The 24817-nt window shown below is 39.7% G+C and overlaps 1 protein-coding gene and 1 pseudogene across 1 annotated transcript; one reads left to right on the forward strand and one right to left on the reverse strand.

Annotated features, from left to right (window-relative positions):
* Positions 1–226: 226 nt before the first annotated feature.
* On the reverse strand, positions 227–3828 carry IDI2 (isopentenyl-diphosphate delta isomerase 2). Its single transcript, XM_064285288.1, has 4 exons — positions 3687–3828; positions 3184–3276; positions 1107–1237; positions 227–544 (listed from the first exon to the last, which is right to left on the reverse strand). Exons 1-4 carry the CDS (start codon positions 3826–3828, stop codon positions 227–229), a joined length of 684 nt encoding a protein of 227 aa, XP_064141358.1.
* A 939-nt stretch (positions 3829–4767) lies between these two features.
* Positions 4768–11399, forward strand: LOC135231339 (oxysterol-binding protein-related protein 9-like; annotated as a pseudogene).
* The last annotated feature ends 13418 nt before the right edge of the window (positions 11400–24817 follow it).

The raw sequence follows: 24817 nt of genomic DNA on the forward strand, positions 1-24817 counted from the left end.
AAAAATATAGAAATGGGACAAAAGAAAACAATAGGATAATATAACAAAGTAGATTAAAAGGTTTAAAAGTATGTGATTTCTAGATTATTAGCAATCGAAAGATTTTCCTTTTCTTGTGAAAGCATATAATTACAAGGCAATTGTGTGTCATGTTTGCCTGCAGTGAAAACACAGCATTTTCTGTTTGGGGGCAGTATTTCTGGCAAATTCTCGACACCCATGCTCTTCACACTCTGACTATTTTATTAAGCTCAACAAACTGGATTACTTCATCCAAATGAGCCCACCACTTATACAGAAATTTCTCTGCGATGACTCTCAGCCACGGGGTAACTTTCACTTCTCCCCTGGCTCCCCTTTCCAGCAACTCCTGTAACTCCTCCTTGGTCATGTAGCAGAAACGTCTTGTTTCACTGGGATCTGGATTCACAGGGAGATTCTTCCTTATAAGCAGAAGGTAGCAAATTTCATGTTCTCCCCAGATTCTATCTGATCTTGCCTTGTGGTGATACTTTGTCATAACTAAAATGTCTTCTAGAGAAATCTATGACAAAAATTGACACAGTGTTAATTAACAATGCCAGTGTTGAAAATATAGAAAGTATAGGCAAAGTAGAGAAAATAAATACATATGTTTTCACTCAAAAGGGCTAATTATCTAAACCTTAACTTTACCTAGCTAAACATGTAGATTCAAGACTAAATAATAATCCGGTTTTGAATTTGTTTTATTTCAGTTAATCTGTCTGTGTCATACTTTAAAGAACTGTGCCCTCGCCCAATATAAACTAACCATCTTTGCCAAGAAAATATCCATTCCTTCTAAATTATTTTCTTTAATGGCCGAAGGTAAAAAATTTCAAACATCCTATTAGTCTAAAATTTCAACCTTCTCTTTCTTCAGTGTTTGATAGAAAGCCAGATTTCTAAATAATCTCTACCCGAAATTAACAAAAAATGTACAATGTCCAAATCTCCTATTTGTAACACCACCTTTATGAGGCCAATGACACAAATCCAGTCACTGAGCTCATGTTCAGCTTTTGCTGAATGTCACCCACTGGATTCACCATTAGCACAGTGGATACTGGACAGATATTGGGTACCTGCTCGGGGGGAATCCCCAGCTCAGCCTGCAGGCGTCTCTGAGCTGCTCTCCTGATTCCAATGGCATCTTGTTCTTCCAGTTCCAGTGGGTTGTACAAAGGATGACTACAGCAAGACTCAGTGAAATACCCTGAAGAGAATGCACATGGAAAGCATTTCCCTTACTTTAATTATTGAAGACCGAATATACTAAAAATGCAAACACAGACCTTCAGGTAGAACAAAATTATCTGTAACATAGACTGGTTGAGGAGAAAGAGCAAGGGTTTACTGTGAGTGTTCTGTGCAGATCCTGGCTCTGTGGCTTTTATTGGGTGTGGGAGTTTGGGCAAGGAACTTGACAAGATAGAAGTTTCTCCCACCCCCCACCCGGAAAAAAAAAAAGCCACTGCCATCTGACTCATAGTGACCCTATAAGTCTCCAAGACTGTAACTTTCTATGGAAGCCAAGTGCCACATTTTTCTCCAACAGAGCCACTTGCGGTTTCGAACAGCCAAATTTGGATTAGGAATTGATTGCTTTAATCTTTGTGTCACCAAGTCTCCTTAGAAGTTTCAGGGTGGCGCAAATGGTTAACGAAGTCAGCCGGTAACCAAAACTTTGAAGGTTCCAGCCTTTCTCAATGAGCCCCAGAAGAAAGGTACAGCAATCGACTTTTGAAGAATGAGCCATTGAAAACCCTATGGATCATAGTTCTACTCTGACACACATACACCTGGTTTTACCTGACAAGATGAGTATGATGATACTTACCTCATGGAATTGTTCTTAAGAATGGATTACCCTTACTGCTCCGCTGATACTTAATGTAGATCCATCGACTGCAAGTTAATTTCTCATGTGTATATCTTGTTACATTCTCCAGGTATGTCTTGGGACAGGGATCAGGATTCATACATACGTATACCGCAAACACCCTCCCCCCAACAAAAAAAAAACCAAACCTCTTGCCGTCCACTTGATTCCAACTCATAGCAGCCCTATAGGACAGAGTAGAACCACCCAGTAGGCTTTCCAAGGAGAGGCTGGTGGATTGGAGTACTGACCTTTCAGTTAGCAGCCTAGCTCTTAACCACTGAACCACCAGAGCTCCAAGTATCTAATATATCCTAAAGAGGCAGAGGAGAGAGTGGGTGTGAGGTGTGTGTGTGTCTTTGTGTAGGTTTTAAGGTGGAGCTGAGGAGACAGGAGTCACATTCAGAAAGAAGGATGATCTTGTTTAATGAATATAGCTTTATAGAAGCCATTTCAGGTATAATATCTTTGAGAAAGTTTTCTTAATGAAACATACTAATTACCTAAGTAACAGCAATGCTATTTATGATGGGGGAACCACTCTGTTCACTGACTCTCCCTCCCATCTCCCTCCTCAGACACTGAAAGCTTTGAGCCACAGAACCTCAGATAAGGAGGAACAAAGGAGAGGTCTTCATTGCCACCGTCTTCTATCCTGGGCCCCGTCCACTTTTAATGTGTCATGCAAGGCGTGGTTTGAAAAAATTACAACACTTCATGCAAAAAAGTTTAAAATGATTAGAGTTGGTATAAATGCTTTCCCCCCCACCCTTAAAAGGGACTATTTCTACCTACTCACTCTCTCTTGATTTTGGGAAGTGCAGGAGAATATAAAACCCAGAGATTTGGCTTGTAGGATAATCATTTTTGTATATGTCCTTAATTAATTGCTAAATGTTATTGATTCTAATCCTCCAAATCCTTAGATGGTACCTACTCTGTGCTTGACTGATAATCAAAAGTTTAGTGGTTCAAGTTCACCCACAGGTGCCTCAGAGGAAAGAGCGGGTGATCTTCTTCTGAAAAATAAGCATTGTAAACCCTATTCAGCATAGTTCCACTCTGACACACATGGGGTCACATACATCTGCGTTGAATTGACAGCAACTGGTTTGGTTTTCTTTTTCTAAGGATCTGTCTATACTGTTCCCTCAGGGATGAACTAACTGTTGACTAAAGTGAGAGCCAGACAAGGGCAATTCAGATAATTTACATCCCAGATACTTCCAGGTCAAATGACATGGACATCTTAAGCCATAGGTACAATTGAATGGACTCACCGGGAAAAGTAACTTTGCAGTCTGATCTCTGCTGTATCAAGACTTTATTCTCTGTGTTGAACAAGACAACACTGAAGGCTCGGTGCAACAGTCCTGAAAAAATAAATGCCGATTCATATGAGCCAACGAATATGGAGCGGATATAGTAATTCACTTGTCCTTCTGACCTGGCTCTCTATCTCACAGAGAATCGCTACAGCAGAAAACCTATAATATGGCTCCTGTGCAGAGGAAAGGGGAATACACGCTGGATTCCCAGACTGGTAATTCATGGTCTCCAGGTAATGAAAACCTGATGACAAATTAATGCTCAAAATAAAAAGATTTAAGATAGACCCTTCTTGAATCTTCTCCTAAAGAAGGCAAGCAACAAGAGCATAAGATGATTGAAGGTCTCCCCTCATGAGAAATGCCTGAAGTTTCCCCCCTCTACATCTCTGTGAGTTTGGGATAAAAAGGATAAAAATCTGATGAAACAGACAAAGAAAACATTTCCATACTACCTTTCTCAATGTTTTCATTCAGGTGGCAATTCCTCTTGGTATCTGCACCAATAACCTCATCACTTTCGTCAACGACAATTAACCTTTCATTTAAACGCTGAAGCTGACGCTCATCAACCCAATCAAGATTTACTTGAGACATTGCTGATAGTTGTGATCCAACCTAAAACACAAGGGCACAATTTTATCTTTGTGTGAAATATACTGTTGTATACATTTTGGTGATTGTTGCCAAAATTCTTTAGGCCTTAGCTGTCACTTCGTCATTAAGCAAGAGAAATCTTAATAAAATAGGGCAGTTGTTAGCTGTAGAAGGGTATAATGTGCTTCTAATTTAGGGTCTTCATGAATGGGAAATCTTTTGTATTCATCAGGTCTCCCAGGACTCCTACAACTGAGATTCTAAGAGTAAATCCCCACAAAAGAAACAAAAATGGAGTACACACTTAGGAAATATTTCTTGTGGAATGTCTGTGGAGGAAAGAGCAGGGCCTGGGCAAAATCATGGGGTTTGATAAACAATGGTGACATTCCACAGGCTTCAAGGAAAGCTAAATATCTGGAGTCTTTCATTCATCCAACAAAGCCTTGTGCATCATCGTCACTACCAATTATATCCTTGTCTGATGATGTCCTAGGAAAAGATTTTTTTGAAAAATTTGTATTGTGAAAATGTAGATAACCCACCCCTTGCCAATTCCAAATTTATGTGAAAATGTCTTGAGTATCATTTATTTTGATGCAAAGTCTTTTCATCATCCTTAGTCCATATCAATTTGCAGAAATGAGTGGACTCTGTCTCTTGTCATGACTTTTATTATTTTCTGCAATCTGCTCACCCTCTCAGCCAAGAGGCTGCTTGACTGAAAAAATATATGATAGATCATGTGGACATGAGCTAGATCAGAAATACAGGAAATAATTGTTGAATACATACAAAATTTTATCAATAAAGAAACAATTCCCATAAGACAAGGAATGTTTTGTACTAACCTTTCTTGGAAATTGGAGATTCCTCAGTGTTGGACACGGAAACAGAGAACGCACTGAATGCACACTTAAGCCAGAGTTCTTTTATACCATGGGGATGCACAAAGGTATTAGTTATGATGTTCTCAAACCTCTGTATTCTAAAGCACCAGAAACCACACCCTGACATCTCTCTCTCTGTCTCACTCTGTATCTCTTTTGTAATCCAAGGACAACGATAGAATTTACATTGGATTTGTGAATCTTACTAAGAACATAAATAAGATAAAATAGGATTCAAATCCTAGATTAGGTCTTTGGTTTTGTAAAAATCCATTTCTTGAAAATGAACCATGATGATCAAATTCAAATAAATAGTATCAGGGAATAGGAGAATATTTTGACCTGGCTCCCAACCCCTCACTAGAATAAAAGAGGTGTGTTCTGAGTAGATTAGTGTCTTAGGCTGGGTTCTCTAGAGAAGCAAAATCAGTAAAGAGTATAAAAATATATAGAGAGAGAGTTATGTTAAAGAAAGATTTATGTTAAGGACTCACAGGATTATAGAGGCTGGAACAGAGGCCAGCCTGGAGGCTTCTCCTGATTCACGGAGCCGTAGGGGCTGATGAACCCAAGATCAGCAAGTCAGACAGCAGGGCTTTGCTTCACAGATTGCAAAGACCTTCAAAACCCAAGGTTGGCAGGCAAGATAGCAAGGAAGCTGCTAGCTCAAGTCTCAAAACCAGAGGTCAGAGAAACAGGAGCCAGCTACAGGATCCAGAGTGAGCAAAAGCCCACAAGGCTTACCAGAAAGTCTGCTTATATTAGATGCAAGCCACACCCGCAAGGAAACACCCTTTCAGTGATTGGCTACTCACACCATATCCCATCATGAAGGTGATCACATCATTTGTATGACCGCCAGGCTACAACATAACATCCAAACCACTGAGAGTCATGGCCAAGCTGTTAGCACACAACCTTAACAATCACAGATACAATGCTAGCTGTTCATTTTGAAAATAACCAAACAGATAAATCTAATGAAGACATTCATTTCTCTTAAACAAGGGCAGATTACCCAATAGACAAGGAACATCCAGGGCTTATTGGGCTTACCAAATCAACTGTGGTGAACATTTTCTCATGGGTTTCATCACGTCTTTGATTACTCATGAAAATTTTCACTACAGATTACTGAGTAAACACAAGTATGCTCACACTTACCTCGCTCACTGGTTCATCCACCCCCGTCAGGGAACACAAATTTGAAAAGAGTCTTTGATTCTGTAGGAAGGTGCTGTGGGATTGGGAGAGACAGATGTGAGCCATACCTAGAAGCAGAATATTTGACGTGGTGAAAAAATGTGAAACTGTTCACTACAGAAGTCTGGTAAGCAAGGTAAGCAATGTGTTTACCTTGCCTATTGGATAATCCCCTCGGTTTTCAAGTGAGTCTTATGTCTGAGAAATTTTCATTCAACATGACAATATTTTGGTAACGGAAATTTAAGTATTTCTTACTGGTTGCCTTTGAGTTGATTTTGATTCATGGTGATCCCATACATTGCAGAGTAGAACAGGGCTCCATAAGGTTTTCAACGGCTATGCCCTTTCAGAAGCGGATCAGCAGGACTTTCTTCTCTGGAGTCTCTGGGTGGATTTGAATTGCCAACCTTTAAGTTAGTAGCTGAGTGCTTAGCTCTTTGTGCTACCCTGGACTCCTAAATATTTTTTAGGTAACAATAATAATTATCTATGAAATATAAAGGACAAAAAGATTCCATCCATGACTGAAGCAAATTGTATATTGTGCCTTAGGAATATATTTAAGCATAAATGTGTATGCCCTACTAAGAGAAAATGTCAAACCCTAGTGTCTTAGTCATCTAGGGCAGCTGTAACAGAAATACCCCAGGTGGACGGCTCTAACAAAGAGAAGTTTATTCTCACAGTCTTGCAGGCTACAAGCCCAAATTCAGGCCATGAGTTCCAGGGGGAGGCTTTCTCTCTCTGTCATTCTAGAGGAAAGTCCTCGTCATCAATCTTCCCCTGGTCTAGGAGTTTCTCAGGTACAGGGACCCCTTGTCCAAAGGACATGCTCTGCCCTCAATGCTGCTTTCTTGGTGGTATGAGGTACCCTTGTCTCTCTGCCCATTTTTATTCTTTATATCTCAGAAGAGATTGGCTCAAGACACAATCCAATCTTTTAGATTGAGTCCTGCCTCATTAAAATAACTGTAGCCTATCCCATCTCATTAACATCATTAAGGTAAGATTTACAACACACGGGAAAATCACATCAGATAACAAAATTGTGGACAATCACACAATATTTGGAATAATGGCCTAGCCAAATTGATACACATACTTTTGGGGGACAAAATTCAACCCATGACACCTAGTAAGGGACATAATAAAACATGAAAAATGGGTCAAAATAAAATACCGATAGATGGCAGGAATCAAAGTTTAAAGATGGCAGGTCTTCCAAAATTGATTTATACATTTTTTTCAATTACTATCTTAATTCCACTGGCATTTATAGACATAGGATTTGATTTTCTCTTGACAGTTACTCCACCACACAAAATAACTCTGAAATAATAGCTCCATTTTTTTTTTTTTTTTTAAGTAAGAGTAATAGGAGAGACTAGTCCACCTAACATTCAAACTACAATGATCAACTCAATGTGCTGCTGGAGTCAGAATATGGACATAAGAACAGGACATAGTAACCAGGCACAAAGCAGATCCAAATATATCCTTTAAAATGTAGTTTGATTCTTGCAGTAAAAATCAGAATTTGCAAAGCATGCTTGTTTTCTTAACATTGGCAGAAAAAATCTGGCAATAATTATAAAGTACTGGTAAATATTATTTGCTAGTAAAGTATTGTTTTATACTCTGGAGAGTGGCAAAATCCCTTAAAAATATTTGTTGAGGCAGGTTCTGCAGAAACGGATGAAGAGGATGATGCAACAGTCCTTCTGAAGAGAGATCCCATCAGGTATTAGCTTGTTTGTGGAACACATTTTCTTTTCCAGTTTTTTTCAATCTGTAAATCTGAAGTTTTTTTTTTTAGTAAATTAAATATGTTCATACATTTGAAGATTTTTTTTTCTTTTACAACTTTAGATAGTCTCTAAAAGAGTCAGTTTTTTCTCCCGCCACTCACCAGTGGCATCACTAGGCTTGGTGTCACCCCATGTGGTCACTCATGGTGTCACCCATCCCCACCCCCAAGGACTTCCTCCCATGCCAGGCCAAACACAATCCTTAGTAATATTTTTTGTACTAATGTTACTTGTAAATTGTAATTCCCATACATTACTCCTTCTTTTCCTTTAATTACTGCTTCATTTCTCAAAAAAGGTATTGATAGAGGTTCACAAATACTAATGGCCACAACATTGCAGCTAAAACATCAGAAAATTTGACAGAACCAGTGACTATAAAAACAGCGGCAGCAATGAAAACAACAGTGTGTGCTTGTAGTGAGAGCAGATGAAACCACATGATTGAAAGCAATATTGTAGTTGGGCAATAATGCCAGCTCGGACTGACATGCATTAGAAGGTTCTACAAGTGAGTTAGCATAGAGCTTTAGCCCTGTAGATGTATTGATAGCTGTAAGGTGGGCTTAGAAAAGTGTTTTTGTTATTGTAACTAACTACAGGGATTTTTTTTTTTTTTACATTTTCACATTATTCTATCTTTAGTCTACAAACTCGAATTTTTCAACACTTGTCAGAATCCCTTTCGAAAAGTTTGCATGATAAACAGCCACCCCAGAGATAAGCAGAAGTTGGAAGGTGGGTTAGGAGAGAAGGAAATAACCCATTCAGATGATTTGTAATCATCAGCCCTGAACATCATTCTTTAAATGTGGCCCTAATACAATTTGAAATGAGATTAAACAAAACAAAACTATCCAGCACAAATTCAGTTAGCTTTCCTTTTTTTTTTCTATCCCAAAATAAAATAAAAATAATACGGTGACGTTTCATTTGCCTTAATCAGAAAGATTATTTGCAAAAACATCATTTTGGTCTCCCATAAATGGAGGTTTTTTTTTTAATCTTTTTTATGTGTTCATATGGAGCTCAGAAATACAAGGCTATCATGGAAAAATAGAGCTCTTTATAATAATCAGTAGGATGAAGTGGCATTTTATATCATTTAGCTCTTTAAGTCCAATCCATACCATTAAACTAGTGGCAGCACTGGAATTGCTACCCAGGACCCAGGCTGTGGTTCTGTGCTTTTTGTTTTGTGACATTGGTTGCCAACCCCACGACATGTCAACACCCTTCCCTTTTTGACCTTGGGTTCCCATTACCAGCTTTCCTGTGCCCTCCTGCCCCTTTGGGCAATTGTTTTCTTTTGTGGGCCTGTCTCATCTTTGGCTGAAGGGTGAACCTCAGGAATAGCTTCATTACTGAGCTATAATGGTGTCTGGGAGCCATGCTCCTGGGGTTTCTCCAGTCTCTGTCAGTAAGTCTGGTCCTTTTTTGTGAGTTAGAATTTTGCTCTCCATTTTTCTCCAGCTCTGTCCAAGACCCTCTGTTCTGATCCCTGTCAGAGCAATCAGTGGAGGTAGCCGAGCCCCATGTAGTTGTACTGGAATCAGTCTGGTGGAGGCTGTCGTACTTGAGGTCCATTACTCCACTGGACTAATCTTTCCCTTTTGTCTTTGGTTTTCTTCATTCTCCACTACAGAGATAATTTTATAGAGAGTCGTTTTGGTGACACCCCTTCTGACAGTGTCAGCTGGTGCCCTGCAACCCCTTAGTGACACGACAGCCACTCACTCCCAGCCAGAGCTCCTGGACATCACTCATTTTCACAGCTTGGCAGTCACACCACCTCCATGTGCCACGGAATACAACAAACCATCTCTTTGGTATTCATGCCTAGTTTCACAAGTTGGAGGATTATAGAAAATTATTTTGACCAAACTGTATTATTTGGAATACTATTCGCTTTTAAAGCTAGGGTAAATTATGTTCTACTTTATAACATTTTGGAGCCCTGGTGGCGCAGTAGTTAAGAGCAATGGCTGCTAATCAAAAGGTCAGTAGTTCGAATTCATGAGCTCGTCCTTGCAAACCCTACTCTGTTCTACAGGGTCACTATAAGTCAGAATTGACTCGAGAGCAATGGGTTTGGTTTCTTTTTTGGTATAAGATTTTAGTGTATGATTAAGGTGGCTTTCCATATAGTTATGAAAAAGCTGAATTGGTCACGAAATTGGTGGGTTGAGGGTCCCTGCTTCTTGCCTGGGGGGGTGGGCCATGCGTTACTCTCCTCCCTGACTCCCTCCTACCACACTGTGGGGTTTTATATTCAGAATTCTTTCCTAGGGTCCAAGACTTTCATGAGAAACGTATCAAATGGGCTGACATTTCTCTGCAAATACTGATAGAGTACTCAAAATTTTTTGATGACAACCTTCAGAACAGCAAAGGTGAAGATCAGAGATAGAAAACTGAAGCTCTCAGAGACAATAACTATCATGGTAGATTCAACCAAGCACTACATTGTATTGTTGCAGGTTGCTAAAGACCAGAGTAATGCAGAGAAGCACACAGGTGGAATTATAAGAACAATTAATACTGTAGATGCAATATATCGACCTAGTCCCTTGGAACCCATAATTCAAACAATGCCTTCCCAGGTTGTCTTACCTTCAGAACCTGCTCAGTTGTGTAAGTCAGAGCAGCATCCGCCTCCCAACCAATTGGACCTGTATTAGCTTCCCTGAGATATCATCAAATTCTAACACCAAATAGTACATGCCTTGGGCACTCACTACCTAGTAGTAATCTAGCTTCTTCAATCCAGTCAACTTGTCTCCAAATAAAGTCCCAGAGTTTTCTTATTCTAGCAAATCAAACCCATTGTTGTTGAATTGAATCCAACTCATAGGGACCCTATAGGATAGAGCAGAACTGTCCCGGTAGGGCTTCCAAGGTTGTAATTTTTATAGAAGTAGATTGCCACATCTTTCTCCCACAGAGTGGCTCATCTCCAACGTGCTTAATAGATTCCTCTGGATCTCTCTCAGTCTTGACACACAGAAGCTCAACAAATAGTCTAAAGTGCCCAGAAAACACAGAATCACTTACTTCCTTCACGTCCAGTGGAACATCAAGTGATGCTAACCTTTTTGATTCCCATGACCATACAGAAGATCTAGGGTACACAGGGTCATTGGAAGAGCACAAAAGTGTTATCATGCATCTCTTGTCAAAGGTTAGGTTTGGAATGGATCTTACTAAGATAGTTCTTCCAACATTTATCCTCGAAAGATCTCTTTTAGAAATGTATGCATATTTTTTGCTCATTCACGCTAGCTTGTAAGTGACCTGAAGGATCCTGGAATTGAATTGTCCATGTTGTGAAATGGTACTTCTCCACCTTTCATGCAGGAAGAAAAGGATATCGGTTGCCAGAAAGCCAAACAGTCCCATTTTGGGTGAGATCTTTCATTGTCACTGAACATTGCAAAATGACACTGAAGAGAACACAGAGCTACTTTCAGAACGACCTGTTCTTTGAGTTTCCAAAAACAGTGTAACATTCGTGGCTGAACAGGTTTCCCATCATCCACATGTTTCAGCCTTTTATGCCGAGTGTTTTTACAAGAAGATACAATTCGACGCTCATATATGGACCAAGTCAAAATTCCATGGGATGTCAGTTGGGGTAGACAACATAGGGCAAGGCTGCGTCTTGTGACTATGGCCAACATTGCATTCTCACATTCCCCAAAGGTTTTGTAAGGTTTATCCTCACTGGGCCCTAGAGTCATCTAGGACGAGAATGCAATATTAATTGTTCCAAGGTGAGCTCTCGTGCAAAGATCGAGTTCCACATTGTAACTTTCTATGTGGGCAAGAAGCACAGAATTACTGCTCAGATTTTGTTATTCTCCAAATGACAAGAAGTCCTTTTGTTCAATTGGACGGGAATGGAATGGTGTAATGTATGCAAAAGTATGCAAGAGAGGGATATACAGTCTTTATAGATACCAAGAATTTGCATATAACCAAGAAGAAAATGAAGAAGTTGGAAGACCAGAATGAATATGAATCGCCCTCCCTTTGGAGGGATGTCACTTTAAACTTAAAAATCAGAGACATTTACATTGCAATTGAAGCAAAGCACAGACTTGAAGACAGACAAAGAACAGAAACCTGAGAAAGAAAGGAAAAGGAAACTCAATGAGAGAAAAGTTTATTTCATGAAGATGGAGAATGTTCGATTAAAGATTAACCATTATTGCAATGTCTTGGTGCTGCCAAGCATTCGGTTGGGAAATGTGAATTTTATACCTGATAACCAGGGCAAACCAAAAAAAAAAGCAAAAAACTAGACCCTTTGCCCTTGAGTCACTTCTGACTCATAAGCCATCTGATAAGTCAGAGTAGCACTGTCCCATAGGGTTTCCAAGGAGCAGCTGGTGGGTTCATACTGCCAAACTTTTGGTTAGCAGCTGAGGTCTTAAACACTGCGCCACCAGAGCCCCGATACAAGCAGGGAAATAGACATACTTGAGCAGCAATCTTCATTTGGGAGAACTTGTTCACTCCCTTCTTCTTGCAGTGTTTCCTCTCTCAGGGATACTGGACTTTCTGTTGCAGATGAACAATTAAAGTGAGAAAAGCCTCCCTTTTTCCCTCTTCTGTGGCATGTATGATTTTGACTTCAGTCCCAAGAAAAACTTCAAATTTTGACAAGATATTCGATCCTTCTCCAAACCCCATCCTTTGAAAAGCACTTATAAATCCCAGTCTCAAACTCTGCACTCTAATGCTGCTGTGGAGGTATACATTCCCTAGTCCCTGTAATTTTGGATTCCATATAGAGCAAAATCTGCAAAAGCCAGAACGTGTATAATGTGGGAACCTGTCAGAGACGAAAAACAAAATATTTTCCACTAATAGAGAGCGATCGAAAAGTGGTAAGACTATAAACTCTCAAAGGCAGAAAACCTCCCAAACCTGGTAAAAGAAGGCAATCTAGTGATTCTGGCTCTCACATGTTGCACTGGATGTAGACATACATATACAGGTAGTCCCTGACTTATGACAGTGTTCCGTTTAAAGGAACTCATTCATAAGTCAGTTCTGACATCACATGAACACCTCATATGTTTTATGGTTTTCCTTATTATTGCCTTTTGCCTACCAGTATCTTTATTTGTCTTTGGGGATTAGAAACATTACACATAAATTTAGAGATATATGCATATATACAAAAAGAACAAAGGGCCAAAATCTGAGAATTATCCCTACAACTTGAACAAATAGAAAGAGAGCAACAAAAGAAACACTCAGGCACCAGAAGAAACCGAATACTAAAAATTAGAGCAGAATTAAATGAAATAGAGAACAGCAAAACAATTGAAAGAGTTAACAAGACCAAAAGCTGGTTCTTTGAAAAAAATTAACAAAATTGATAAACCATTGGCCAAGCTGACAAAAGAAAAACAGGTGAGGAAGCAAATAACCTGAATAAGAAATGAGATGGGCGACATTACAACAGACACAACTGAAATGAAAAAAATCAGGTCAGATTACTATGGAAAATTGGACTCAAACAACCTGAAAACCTAGAAGAAATGGAAGAATTTCTAGAAAAACAGTACCTACCTAAACTAACACAGACAGAGGAACAACAACTAAATAAACCCATAACAAAAGAAGAGATTGGAAAGCTAATGAAAAAACTCTGAACAAAAAAAAGCCCTGGTCCGGACAGCTTCAATGCAGAGTTCCACAAAACTTTCAGAGAAGAGTTAACACCAATACTACCAAAGGTATTTCAGAGTGTAGAAGAGGACAGAATGCTCCTAAACTCACTCTATGAAGCCAACATACCCCTGATACCAAAACCAGGTAAAAACACCACAAAAAAAAGAAAATTACAGACTTATAGCCCTTATGAACTTAGATACAAAAATCTTCAACAAAATCCTAGCCAATAGAATTCAACAACATATCAAAAAAAAAAGATTCACCAGGACTAAGTGGGATTCATACCAGGTATGCAAGGATGGTTCAACGTTAGAAAAACAATTAATGTAATCCATCATACAGATAAAACAAAAGACAAGAACCACATGCTCTTATAAATTGATGCAGGAAAGGCATTTGACAAAGTTCAACACAAATTCGTGATAAAAACTCTCAGCAAAATGGGGATAGAAGGAAAATTCCTCAACATAATAAAGGGCATTTATACAAAGGCGACAGCCAAAATCATCCTAAATGGAGAGAGTCTGAAAGCATTCCCCCTGAGATCAGGAAACAGACAAGGATGTCCTTTATCACTGCTCTTATTCAACATTGTGCTGGAAGTCCTGGCCAGAGCAATTAAAAAAAAGGCTGGATAAAAAGAGCTTCCAGATTGGTAAGGAAGAAGTAAAAGCATCTCTATTTGCAGATGACATGATCTTATACACAGAAAACCCTAAAGAATCCTCAAGAAAACCAGTGAAACCAATAGAAAAGTTCAGAAGAGTATCAGCGTATAAGATAAATATACAAAAATCAGTTGGATTCCTCTACACCAACAAAAAGAACATTGAAGAGGAAATCACCAAATCAATACCATTTACAGTATGCTCCTAAAAAGATAAAATACTTAGGGATAAACCTTACCAGAGAGATAAAGACCCATATAAAGAAAACTACAAGACACTACTGCAAGAAACCAAAAGAGACCTACATCAATGGAAAAACCTACCTTGCTCATGGATAGGAAGACTTAACATTGTAAAAATGTCTATTCTACCAAAAGCCATCTATAGATATTACACAATTCTGATCCAAATTCCAACGACATTTCTTAATGAGATGGAGAAACAAATCACCAACTTCCTATGGAAGGGAAAAACGCTCCAGATATGTAGAGCATTACTGGAAAAGAAGAACAAAGTGGGAGACCTCATTCTCCCTGATTTTAGAACCTGTTATACCACCACAGTAGTGAAAACAGCCTGTTACTGGTACAACAACAGAAACACAGGCCAATGGAACAGAATTGAGAATCTAGACATGAATCCATCCACATATGAGCAGCTGATATTTGACAAAAGCCCAAAGTCAGTTAAAAGGGGGAAAACACAGGCTATTTAATAAATGGTGCTGGCATAACTGGATATCCATCTGCAAAAAAAAAAGAAGGAAAGAAAGAAACAAGACCCATACCTCACACCATGTACAAAAACTAACTCAAAATGGATCAAAGAGAGGCGGAGCCAAGATGGCGGACTAGGCAGACGCTACCTCGGATCCCTCTTACAACAAAGACACGGAAAAACAAGTGAATCGATCACATACATAACAATCTACGAACCCTGAACAACAAACACAGATTTAGAGACGGAGAACGAACTAATACGGGGAAGCAGCGATTGTTTCCAGAGCCTGGAGCCAGCGTACCAGTCAGGTACGGCACAAGCACAGAGAGCTGCTCCACCCCCCTGAACTAACCCCGGGAGGGGGACCAGCCGGTTCCATGGGCGGCGTGGGACGCAGCCAGTAGGAGAAGTCCCCGGGAGGCAGTGACTGGTCTTGGAGCAGAAAGAGCAGCGTCCGAGCCAGGGAACCGTCCTGCAGGGATTTGGACTGGATGCAGGTACGGCATAAACACGGAGAGTTGCTCCACCCGCCTGAACTAACCCGGGGAAGGGACCCAGCAGCCGGTAGGAGAAGTCCCCGGGAGGCAGCGACTGGTATTGGAGCGGGGAGAACAGAGTCCCAGCTGGGACACTCGGTCATGGCACAAGCACGGGGAGCTGCTCCACCCATCTGAACTAACCCCAGGAGGAGGCCCAACTGGTTCTCGGAGGCGGCACGGCCACGTGGCTGGAGGGACGAGAAGTCCCCGGGAGGCAGCGACTGATTTTGGAGTTGAGAGTGCACCGTCCCAGTAGGGGAGCCTTGATGCTGGGCATGGGGCTGGAGGCGGAGGATCTGACCGTGACTCCAGCGGGCCAGACCCCCCGGGGGCAATCTCCACACAGCCAGCACACATAGGCGACGCGCCCGCGGGAATCTCAGATATAATAGTCATTACAAGCAAGACAATCAACTCTGGCTATATTCTGAGGTGCTACTCTCCTATCTCTCTGTTCCCTCCCCCACCCTCCCCAGGCGGCTTCATTAACATCTGAATAGCCTGAGCCAGAGGGAGAACTCTGATAGGGATCTGACCGCATTTTTTTTTTAGCGGATTTTCTGGAAAAACTAGTTTCCCAGTGATGGCTCGGAGACAACAATCCATATCAAACCACTTAAAGAAGCAGACCATGACAGCTTCTCCAACCCCCCAAACAAAAGAATCAAAATCTTTCCCAAATGAAGATACAATCCTGGAATTATCAGATACAGAATATAAAAAACTAATTTACAGAATGCTTAAAGATATCACAAATGAAATTAGGATAACTGCAGAAAAAGCCAAGGAACACAATGATAAAACTGTTGAAAAACTCAAAAAGATTATTCAAGAACATAGTGGAAAAATTAATAAGTTGCAAGAATCCATAGAGAGACAACATGTAGAAATCCAAAAGATTAACAATAAAATAACAGAATTAGACAATGCAATAGGAAGTCAGAGGAGCAGACTCGAGCAATTAGAATGCAGACTGGGACATCTGGAGGACCAGGGAATCAACACCAACATAGCTGAAAAAAAATCAGATAAAAGAATTTAAAAAAATGAAGAAACCCTAAGAATTATGTGGGACTCTATCAAGAAGGATAACCTGCGGGTGATTGGAGTCCCAGAACAGGCAGGGGGGACAGAAAACACAGAGAAAATAGTTGAAGAACTCCTGACACAAAACTTCCCTGACATCATGAAAGACGAAAGGATATCTATCCAAGATGCTCATCGAACCCCATTTAGGATTGATCCAAAAAGAAAAACACCAAGACATATTATCATCAAACTCACCAAAACCAAAGATAAACAGAAAATTTTAAAAGCAGCCAGGGAGAAAAGAAAGGTTTCCTTCAAGGGAGAATCAATAAGAATATGTTCTGACTACTCAGCAGAAACTACGCAGGCAAGAAGGGAATGGGACGACATATACAGAACACTGAAGGAGAAAAACTGCCAGCCAAGGATCATATATCCAGCAAAACTCTCTCTGAAATATGAAGGCGAAATTAAGATATTTAAAGATAAACACAAGTTTAGAGAATTTGTAAAAACCAAACCAAAGCTACAAGAAATACTAAAGGATATTGTTTGGTCAGAGAACCAATAATATCAGATATCAGCACAACACAAGGTCACAAAACAGAACGTCCTGATATCGACTCAAATAGGGAAATCACAAAAACAAACAAATTAAGATTAATTAAAAAAAAACTAAATACACATAACAGGGAATCATGGAAGTTAATAGGTAAAAGATCACAATAATCAAAAAGAGGGACTAAATACAGGAGGCATTGAACTGCCAGATGGAGAGTGATACAAGGCGATATAGAACAATACAAGTTAGGTTTTTACTTAGAAAAATAGGGGTAAATAATAAGGTAACCACAAAAAGGTATAACAACTCTATAACTCAAGATAAAAACCAAGAAAAACGTAACGACTCAACTAACATAAAGTCAAGCACTATGAAAATGAGGATCTCACAATTTACTAAGAAAAACGCCTCAGCACAAAAAAGTATGCGGAAAAATGAAATTGTCAACAACACACATAAAAAGGCATCAAAATGACAGCACTAAAAACTTATTTATCTATAATTACCCTGAATGTAAATGGACTAAATGCACCAATAAAGAGACAGAGAGTCACAGACTGGATAAAGAAACACGATCCATCTATATGCTGCCTACAAGAGACACACCTTAGACTTAGAGACACAAACAAACTAAAACTCAAAGGATGGAAAAAAGTATATCAAGCAAACAATAAGCAAAAAAGAAGAGGAGTAGCAATATTAATTTCTGACAAAATAGACTTTAGACTTAAATCCACCACAAAGGATAAAGAAGGACACTATATAATGATAAAAGGGACAATTGATCAGGAAGACATAACCATATTAAAAATTTATGCACCCAATGACAGGGCTGCAAGATACATAAATCAAATTTTAACAAAATTGAAAAGCGAGATAGATACCTCCACAATTATAGTAGGAGACTTCAACACACCACTTTCGGAGAAGGACAGGACATCCAGTAAGAAGCTCAACAGAGACACGGAAGATCTAATTACAACAATCAACCAACTTGACCTCATTGACTTATACAGAACTCTCCACCCAACTGCTGCAAAGTATACTTTTTTTTCTAGTGCACATGCAACATTCTCTAGAATAGACCACATATTAGGTCATAAAACAAACCTTTGCAGAGTCCAAAACATCGAAATATTACAAAGCATCTTCTCAGACCACAAGGCAATAAAACTAGAGATCAATAACAGAAAAACTAGGGAAAAGAAATCAAATACTTGGAAACTGAACAATACCCTCCTGAAAAAAGACTGGGTTATAGAAGACATCAAGGAGGGAATAAGGAAATTCATAAAATGCAACGAGAATGAAAATACTTCCCATCAAAACCTCTGGGACACAGCAAAAGCAGTGCTCAGAGGCCAATTTATATCAATAAATGCACACATACAAAAAGAAGAAAGAGCCAAAATCAGAGAACTGTCCCTACAACTTGAACAAATAGAAAGTGAGCAACAAAAGAATCCATCAGGCACCAGAAGAAAACAAATAATAAAAATTAGAGCTGAACTAAATGAATTAGAGGACAGAAAAACAATTGAAAGAATTAACAAAGCCAAAAGCTGGTTCTTTGAAAAAATTAACAAAATTGATAAACCATTGGCTAGACTGACTAAAGAAATACAGGAAAGGAAACAAATAACCCGAATAAGAAATGAGAAGGACCACATCACAACAGAACCAAATGAAATTAAAAGAATCATTTCAGATTATTATGAAAAATTGTACTCTAACAAATTTGCAAACCTAGAAGAAAGGGATGAATTTCTGGAAAAACACTACCTACCTAAACTAACACATTCAGAAGTAGAACAACTAAATAGACCCATAACAAAAAAAGAGATTGAAACGGTAATCAAAAAACTCCCAACCAAAAAAAGCCCTGGCCCGGATGGCTTCACTGCAGAGTTCTACCAAACTTTCAGAGAAGAGTTAACACCACTACTACTAAAGGTATTCCAAAGCATAGAAAATGACGGAATACTACCCAACTCATTCTATGAAGCCACCATCTCCCTGATACCAAAACCAGGTAAAGACATTACAAAAAAAGAAAATTATAGACCTATATCCCTCATGAACATTGATGCAAAAATCCTCAACAAAATTCTAGCCAATAGAATTCAACAACATATCAAAAAAATAATTCACCACGATCAAGTGGGATTTATGACAGGTATGCAAGGCTGGTTTAATATTAGAAAAACCATTAATGTAATCCACCACATAATTAAAACAAAAGACAAAAACCACACGATCTTATCAATTGATGCAGAAAAGGCATTTGATAAAGTCCAACACTCATTCATGATAAAAACTCTTACCAAAATAGGAATTGAAGGAAAATTCCTCAACATAATAAAGGGCATCTATGCAAAGCCAACAGCCAACATCACTCTAAATGGACAGAACCTGAAAGCATTTCCCTTGAGAACGGGAACCAGACAAGGATGCCCTTTATCACCGCTCTTATTCAACATCGTGCTGTAAGTCCTAGCCAGGGCAATTAGGCTAGACAAAGAAATAAAAGGTATCCGGATTGGCAAGGAAGAAGTAAAGTTACCACTATTTGCAGATGACATGATTATATACACAGAAAACCCTAAGGAATCCTCCAGAAAACTACTGAAACTAATAGAAGAGTTGTGCAGAGTCTCAGGTTATAAAATAAACATACAAAAATCACTTGGATTCCTCTACATCAACAAAAAGAACACCGAAGAGGAACCAACCAAATCAATACCATTCACAGTAGCCCCCAAGAAGATAAGATACTTAGGAATAAATCTTACCAAGGATGTAAAAGACCTATACAAAGAAAACTACAAAGCTCTACTACAAGAAATTCAAAAGGACATACTTAAGTGGAAAAACATACCCTGCTCATGGATAGGAAGACTTCACATAGTAAAAATGTCTATTCTACCAAAAGCCATCTATACATTTAACGCACTTCCGATCCAAATTCCAATGTCATATTTTAAGGGGATAGAGAAACAAATCACCAATTTCACATGGAAGGGAAAGAAGCCCCGGATAAACAAAGCACTACTGAAAAAGAAGAAGAAAGTGGGAGGCCTCACCTTACCTGACTTCAGAACCTATTATACAGCCACAGCAGTCAAAACAGCCTGGTATTGGTACAACAACAGACACATAGACCAATGGAACAGAATTGAGAACCCAGACATAGATCCATCCACGTATGAGCAGCTGATATTTGACAAAGGACCAGTGTCAATTAACTGGGGAAAAGATAGCCTTTTTAACAAATGGTGCTGGCATAACTGGATATCCATTTGCAAAAAAATGAAACAGGACCCATACCTCACACCATGCACAAAAACTAACTCCAAGTGGATCAAAGACCTAAACATAAAGACTAAAACGATAAAGATCATGGAAGAAAAAACAGGGACAACCCTAGGAGCCCTAATACAAGGTATAAACAGAATACAAAACATTACCAAAAATGATGAAGAGAAACCCGATAACTGGGAGCTCCTAAAAATCAAACACCTCTGCTCATCTAAAGACTTCTCCAAAAGAGTAAAAAGACCACCTACAGACTGGGAAAGAATTTTCAGGTGTGACATCTCCGACCAGCACCTGATCTCTAAAATCTACATGATTCTGCCAAAACTCAACCACAAAAAGACAAACAACCCAATCAAGAAGTGGGCAAAGGATATGAACACACATTTCACTAAAGAAGATATTCAGGCAGCCAACAGATACATGAGAAAATGCTCTCGATCATTAGCCATTAGAGAAATGCAAATTAAAACTACGATGAGATTCCACCTCACCCCAGCAAGGCTGGCATTAATCCAAAAAACACAAAATAATAAATGTTGGAGAGGCTGCGGAGAGATTGGAACTCTCATACACTGCTGGTGGGAATGTCAAATGGTACAACCACTTTGGAAATCTATCTGGCGTTATCTTCAACAGTTAAAAATAGAACTACCATACAACCCAGAAATCCCACTCCTAGGAATATACCCTAGAGATACAAGAGCCTTCATACAAACAGATATATGCACACCCATGTTTATTGCAGCTCTGTTTACAATAGCAAAAAGTTGGAAGCAACCAAGGTGTCCATCAACGGATGAATGGGTAAATAAATTGTGGTATATTCACACAATGGAATACTATGCATCGATAAAGAACAGTGACGAATCTGTGAAACATTTCATAACATGGAGGAACCTGGAAGGCATTATGCTGAGCGAAATTAGTCAGAGGCAAAAGGACAAATATTGTATAAGACCACTATTATAAGATCTTGAGAAATAGTAAACCTGAGAAGAACACATACTTTTGTGGTTACGAGGGGGGGAGGGAGGGAGGGTGGGAGAGGGTTTTTTATTGATTAATAAGTAGATAAGAACTGCTTTAGGTGAAGGGAAAGACAACACTCAATACATGGAAGGTCAGCTCAATTGGACTGGACCAAAAGCAAAGAAGTTTCCGGGATAAAATGAATGCTTCAAAGGTCAGTGGAGCAAGGGCGGGGGTCTGGGGAACACGGTTTGCAGGAACTTCTAAGTCAATTGGCAAAATAATTCTATTATGAAAACATTCTGCATCCCACTTTGAAATGTGGCGTCTGGGGTCTTAAATGCTGACAAGCGGCCATCTAAGATGCAGCAGTTGGTCTCAACCCACCTGGAACAAGGGAAAATGAAGAACACCAAGGCTACACGACAACTAAGAGCCCAAGAGACAGAAGGGGCCACATGAACCAGAGACCTGCATCATCCTGAGACCAGAAGAACTAGTTGGTGCCTGGCCACAACCGATGACTGCCCTGACAGGGAGCACAGCAGAGGACCCCTGAGGGAGCGGGAGATCAGTGGGATGCAGACCCCAAATTCTCATGGAGAGACCAAACTTGATGGTCTGACTGAGACGGGAGGAATCCCGGCGGCCATGCTCCCCAGACCTTCAGTTGACACAGGACAGGAACCATCCCCGAAGACAACTCATCAGAAATGAAAGGGACTGGTCAGCGGGTGGGAGAGTGAGCTAATTATATCGGGTGGACACTTGAGATTGTGTTGGCGACTCTTGTCTGGAGGGGGCATGGGAGGATAGAGAGAGAGGGAAGCCGGCAAAATTGTCAAGAAAGGAGAGACTGAAAGGGCTGACTCAAGAGGGGGAGAGCAAGTGGGAGTAGGGAGTGAGATGTATGTAAACTTATATGTGACAGACTGATTGGATTGGTAAACGTTCACTTGAAGCTTAATAAAAGTTATTAAAAAAAAATGGATCAAAGACCTAAATATAAAATCTAAAATGATAAAGATCATGGAAGAAAAGATGGGGACAATGCTAGGAGCCCTAATACAGGGCATAAACAGTACACAAAACATTACTAACAATGCAGAAGAGAAACCAGATAACTGGGAGCTCCTAAAAAACAAACACCTACGCTCATCTAAGGACTTCACCAAAAGAGTAAAAACATTACCCTACAGACTGGGAAAAAGTTTTTAGCTATGTCATGCCCAATCAGCATCTGATCTCTCAAATCTACATGAAACTGCAAAAAGACAAATAACCCAATTAAAAAATGGGCAAAGGACATGAACAGGCACTTCACTAAAGAACACATTCAGGTAGCTAACATGAGGAAATGCTCACGATCATTAGCCATTAGAGAAATGCATATCAAAACTACAGTGAGATTCCACCTCACTCCAACAAGGCTGCATTAATCCTAAAAACACAAAATAACCAATGTTGGAGAGGCTGTGGAGAGACTGGAACATTTATACACTGCTGGTGGGAATGTAAAATGGTACAACCACTTTGGAAATCGATTTGGTGCTTCCTTAAGAAGCTAGAAATAGAATTACCATAGGATCCAGCAAGCCCACTCCTTGGAATATATCCTAGAGAAATAAGAGCCTTTACACGCATATCTATGCACAGCCATGTTCACTGCAGCACCGATTAAAATAGCAAAAAGATGGAAGCAACCAAGGTGCCCATTCACGGATGAATGGATAAATAAACTATGGTATATTCACACAATGGAATTCTATGCATCGATAAAGAACGATGATGAATCCGTGAAACATTTCGTAACATGGAGGAATTTGGAAGGCATTATGCTGGGTGAAATTAGTCAGTTGCCAAAGGACAAATATTGTATGAGACCACTATTATAAGAACTCAGAAAATAGTTTAAACAGAGAAGAAAATATTCTTTGATGGTTACGAGAGTGGGGAGGGAAGGAGGGAGGGAGAAGGGTTTTCACTAATTAGATAGTAGACAAGAATTATTTTAGGTGAAGGGAAAGACAACACACAACAAAGGAGAGGTCAGCACAACTGGACTAATCTAAAAGCAAAGAAGTTTCCTAAATAAAATGAACACTTCGAAGGCCAGTGTAGAAGGGGCAGGGGTTTGGGACAATGGTTTCAGGGGACATCTAAGTCAATTGGTATAATGAAATCTATTAGGAAAACATTCTGCATCCCACTTTGGAGTGTGGTGTCTCGGGTTTTAAACGCTAGCAAGTGGCCATCTAAGATGCATCAATTGGGCTCAACCCACCTGGACCAAAAGAGAATGAAGAATACCAAAGGCACAAGGTAATTATGAGCCCAAGAGACAGAAAGGGCCACATAAACCAGAGACTACATCAGCCTGAGACCAGAACTAGATGGTGCCAGGCTACAACCAATGACTGCCCTGACAGGGAACACAACAGAGAACTGCTGAGGGAACAAGAGAGCAGTGGGGATGCAGACCTCAAATTCTCATAAAAAGACCAGACTTAATGGTCTGACTGACACTAGAAGAACCACAGAGGTCATGGCCCCCAGACCTTCTGTTAGCCCAAGACAGGAATCTTCTCAAAGCCAACTCTTCAGACAGGGATTGGGCTGAACTATGGGATAGAAAATGATACTGGTGAAGAGTGAGCTTCTTGGATCAAGTAGACACATGAGACCATGTGGGCAGCTCCTGTCCAGAGGGGAGATGAGAGGGCAGACGGGGTAAGAAGTTGGCCAAATGGACACGAAAATAGAGAGTGGAGGGAAGGAGTGTGCTCTCTCACTAGAGGGAGAGCAACTAGGAGTATATAGCAAGGTGTATATAAGTGTTTGTATGAGAGAATGACTTGGTTTGTAAATTTTCACTTAAAGCACGATCAAAAAATTTTTTGAATTATAGATATATTTTAATACATATATACAGAAATACACAAATCATAAAAATTTAGCTGAACCACGAAGAGGAGTCAGATGATGTTAGCATTTTATCAGTTTCGGTAATAACTCCACTTGTGGAAAGTTCTAGATCATCTGGATTCTCCTTGGGCATGGGGATGGTGTTTCTAGTCAAGAAATTACTGAGAGCTGTCTGTATTGTCCTTTTCTGTTTTTCTTCATATATTTTGCAGTAACATCTCCCTGCTTCGTGAATCTATTGACTTTAGCAAACCCATCAGCATTTGGGCCCATGTTTTCAAACAACTGAATCCCCTAGTTTCGTTTAGGAAAATCTCGAGCTAACCTTTTCACTGTAAAATTTTTGACAACTCTCCTTACTCTTCCATCTTCTCTGGCTTGTCCTTGAATTTTGCAGTAGCTTTGACATCGACTCTTCCTTCTCCTCTGGTTATATGCAGTTTACATAAAACAAATAGGCGTTTGAAGCGTTGAAACTAGCCCTTGAAGGCATTAAAGAACTTGCAGTGGTTTTCTCTTTGCTGTTCCTTCAGGTTTTCAAAAAGGCTGCGTGCTTTCATTTGAATTTTCAGTAAACTCATAGGAATCCTCTTCTGACTGGAAGAGATGCATATTGATGCCTATTCCCAAGAAAGGTGATCCAGCCGAATGTGGAAATTATAGAACA

This window comes from Loxodonta africana, chromosome 4 (assembly GCF_030014295.1).
Source record: "Loxodonta africana isolate mLoxAfr1 chromosome 4, mLoxAfr1.hap2, whole genome shotgun sequence".
Classification (NCBI taxonomy): Eukaryota; Metazoa; Chordata; class Mammalia; order Proboscidea; family Elephantidae; genus Loxodonta; species Loxodonta africana.

Excerpts from the sequence above, each read along its gene's own strand:
- IDI2 (XM_064285288.1), bottom strand. The coding sequence starts at position 3,828 with ATGTCTCAAGTAAATCTTGATTGGGTTGATGAGCGTCAGCTTCAGCGT. Across the intron at positions 3,277-3,686 it reads GAATGAAAACATTGAGAAAG|GACTGTTGCACCGAGCCTTC; the intron begins GTAGTATGGAAA and ends TTATTTTTTCAG. Across the intron at positions 1,238-3,183 it reads CTGCAAAGTTACTTTTCCCG|GGTATTTCACTGAGTCTTGC; the intron begins GTGAGTCCATTC and ends CATTCTCTTCAG.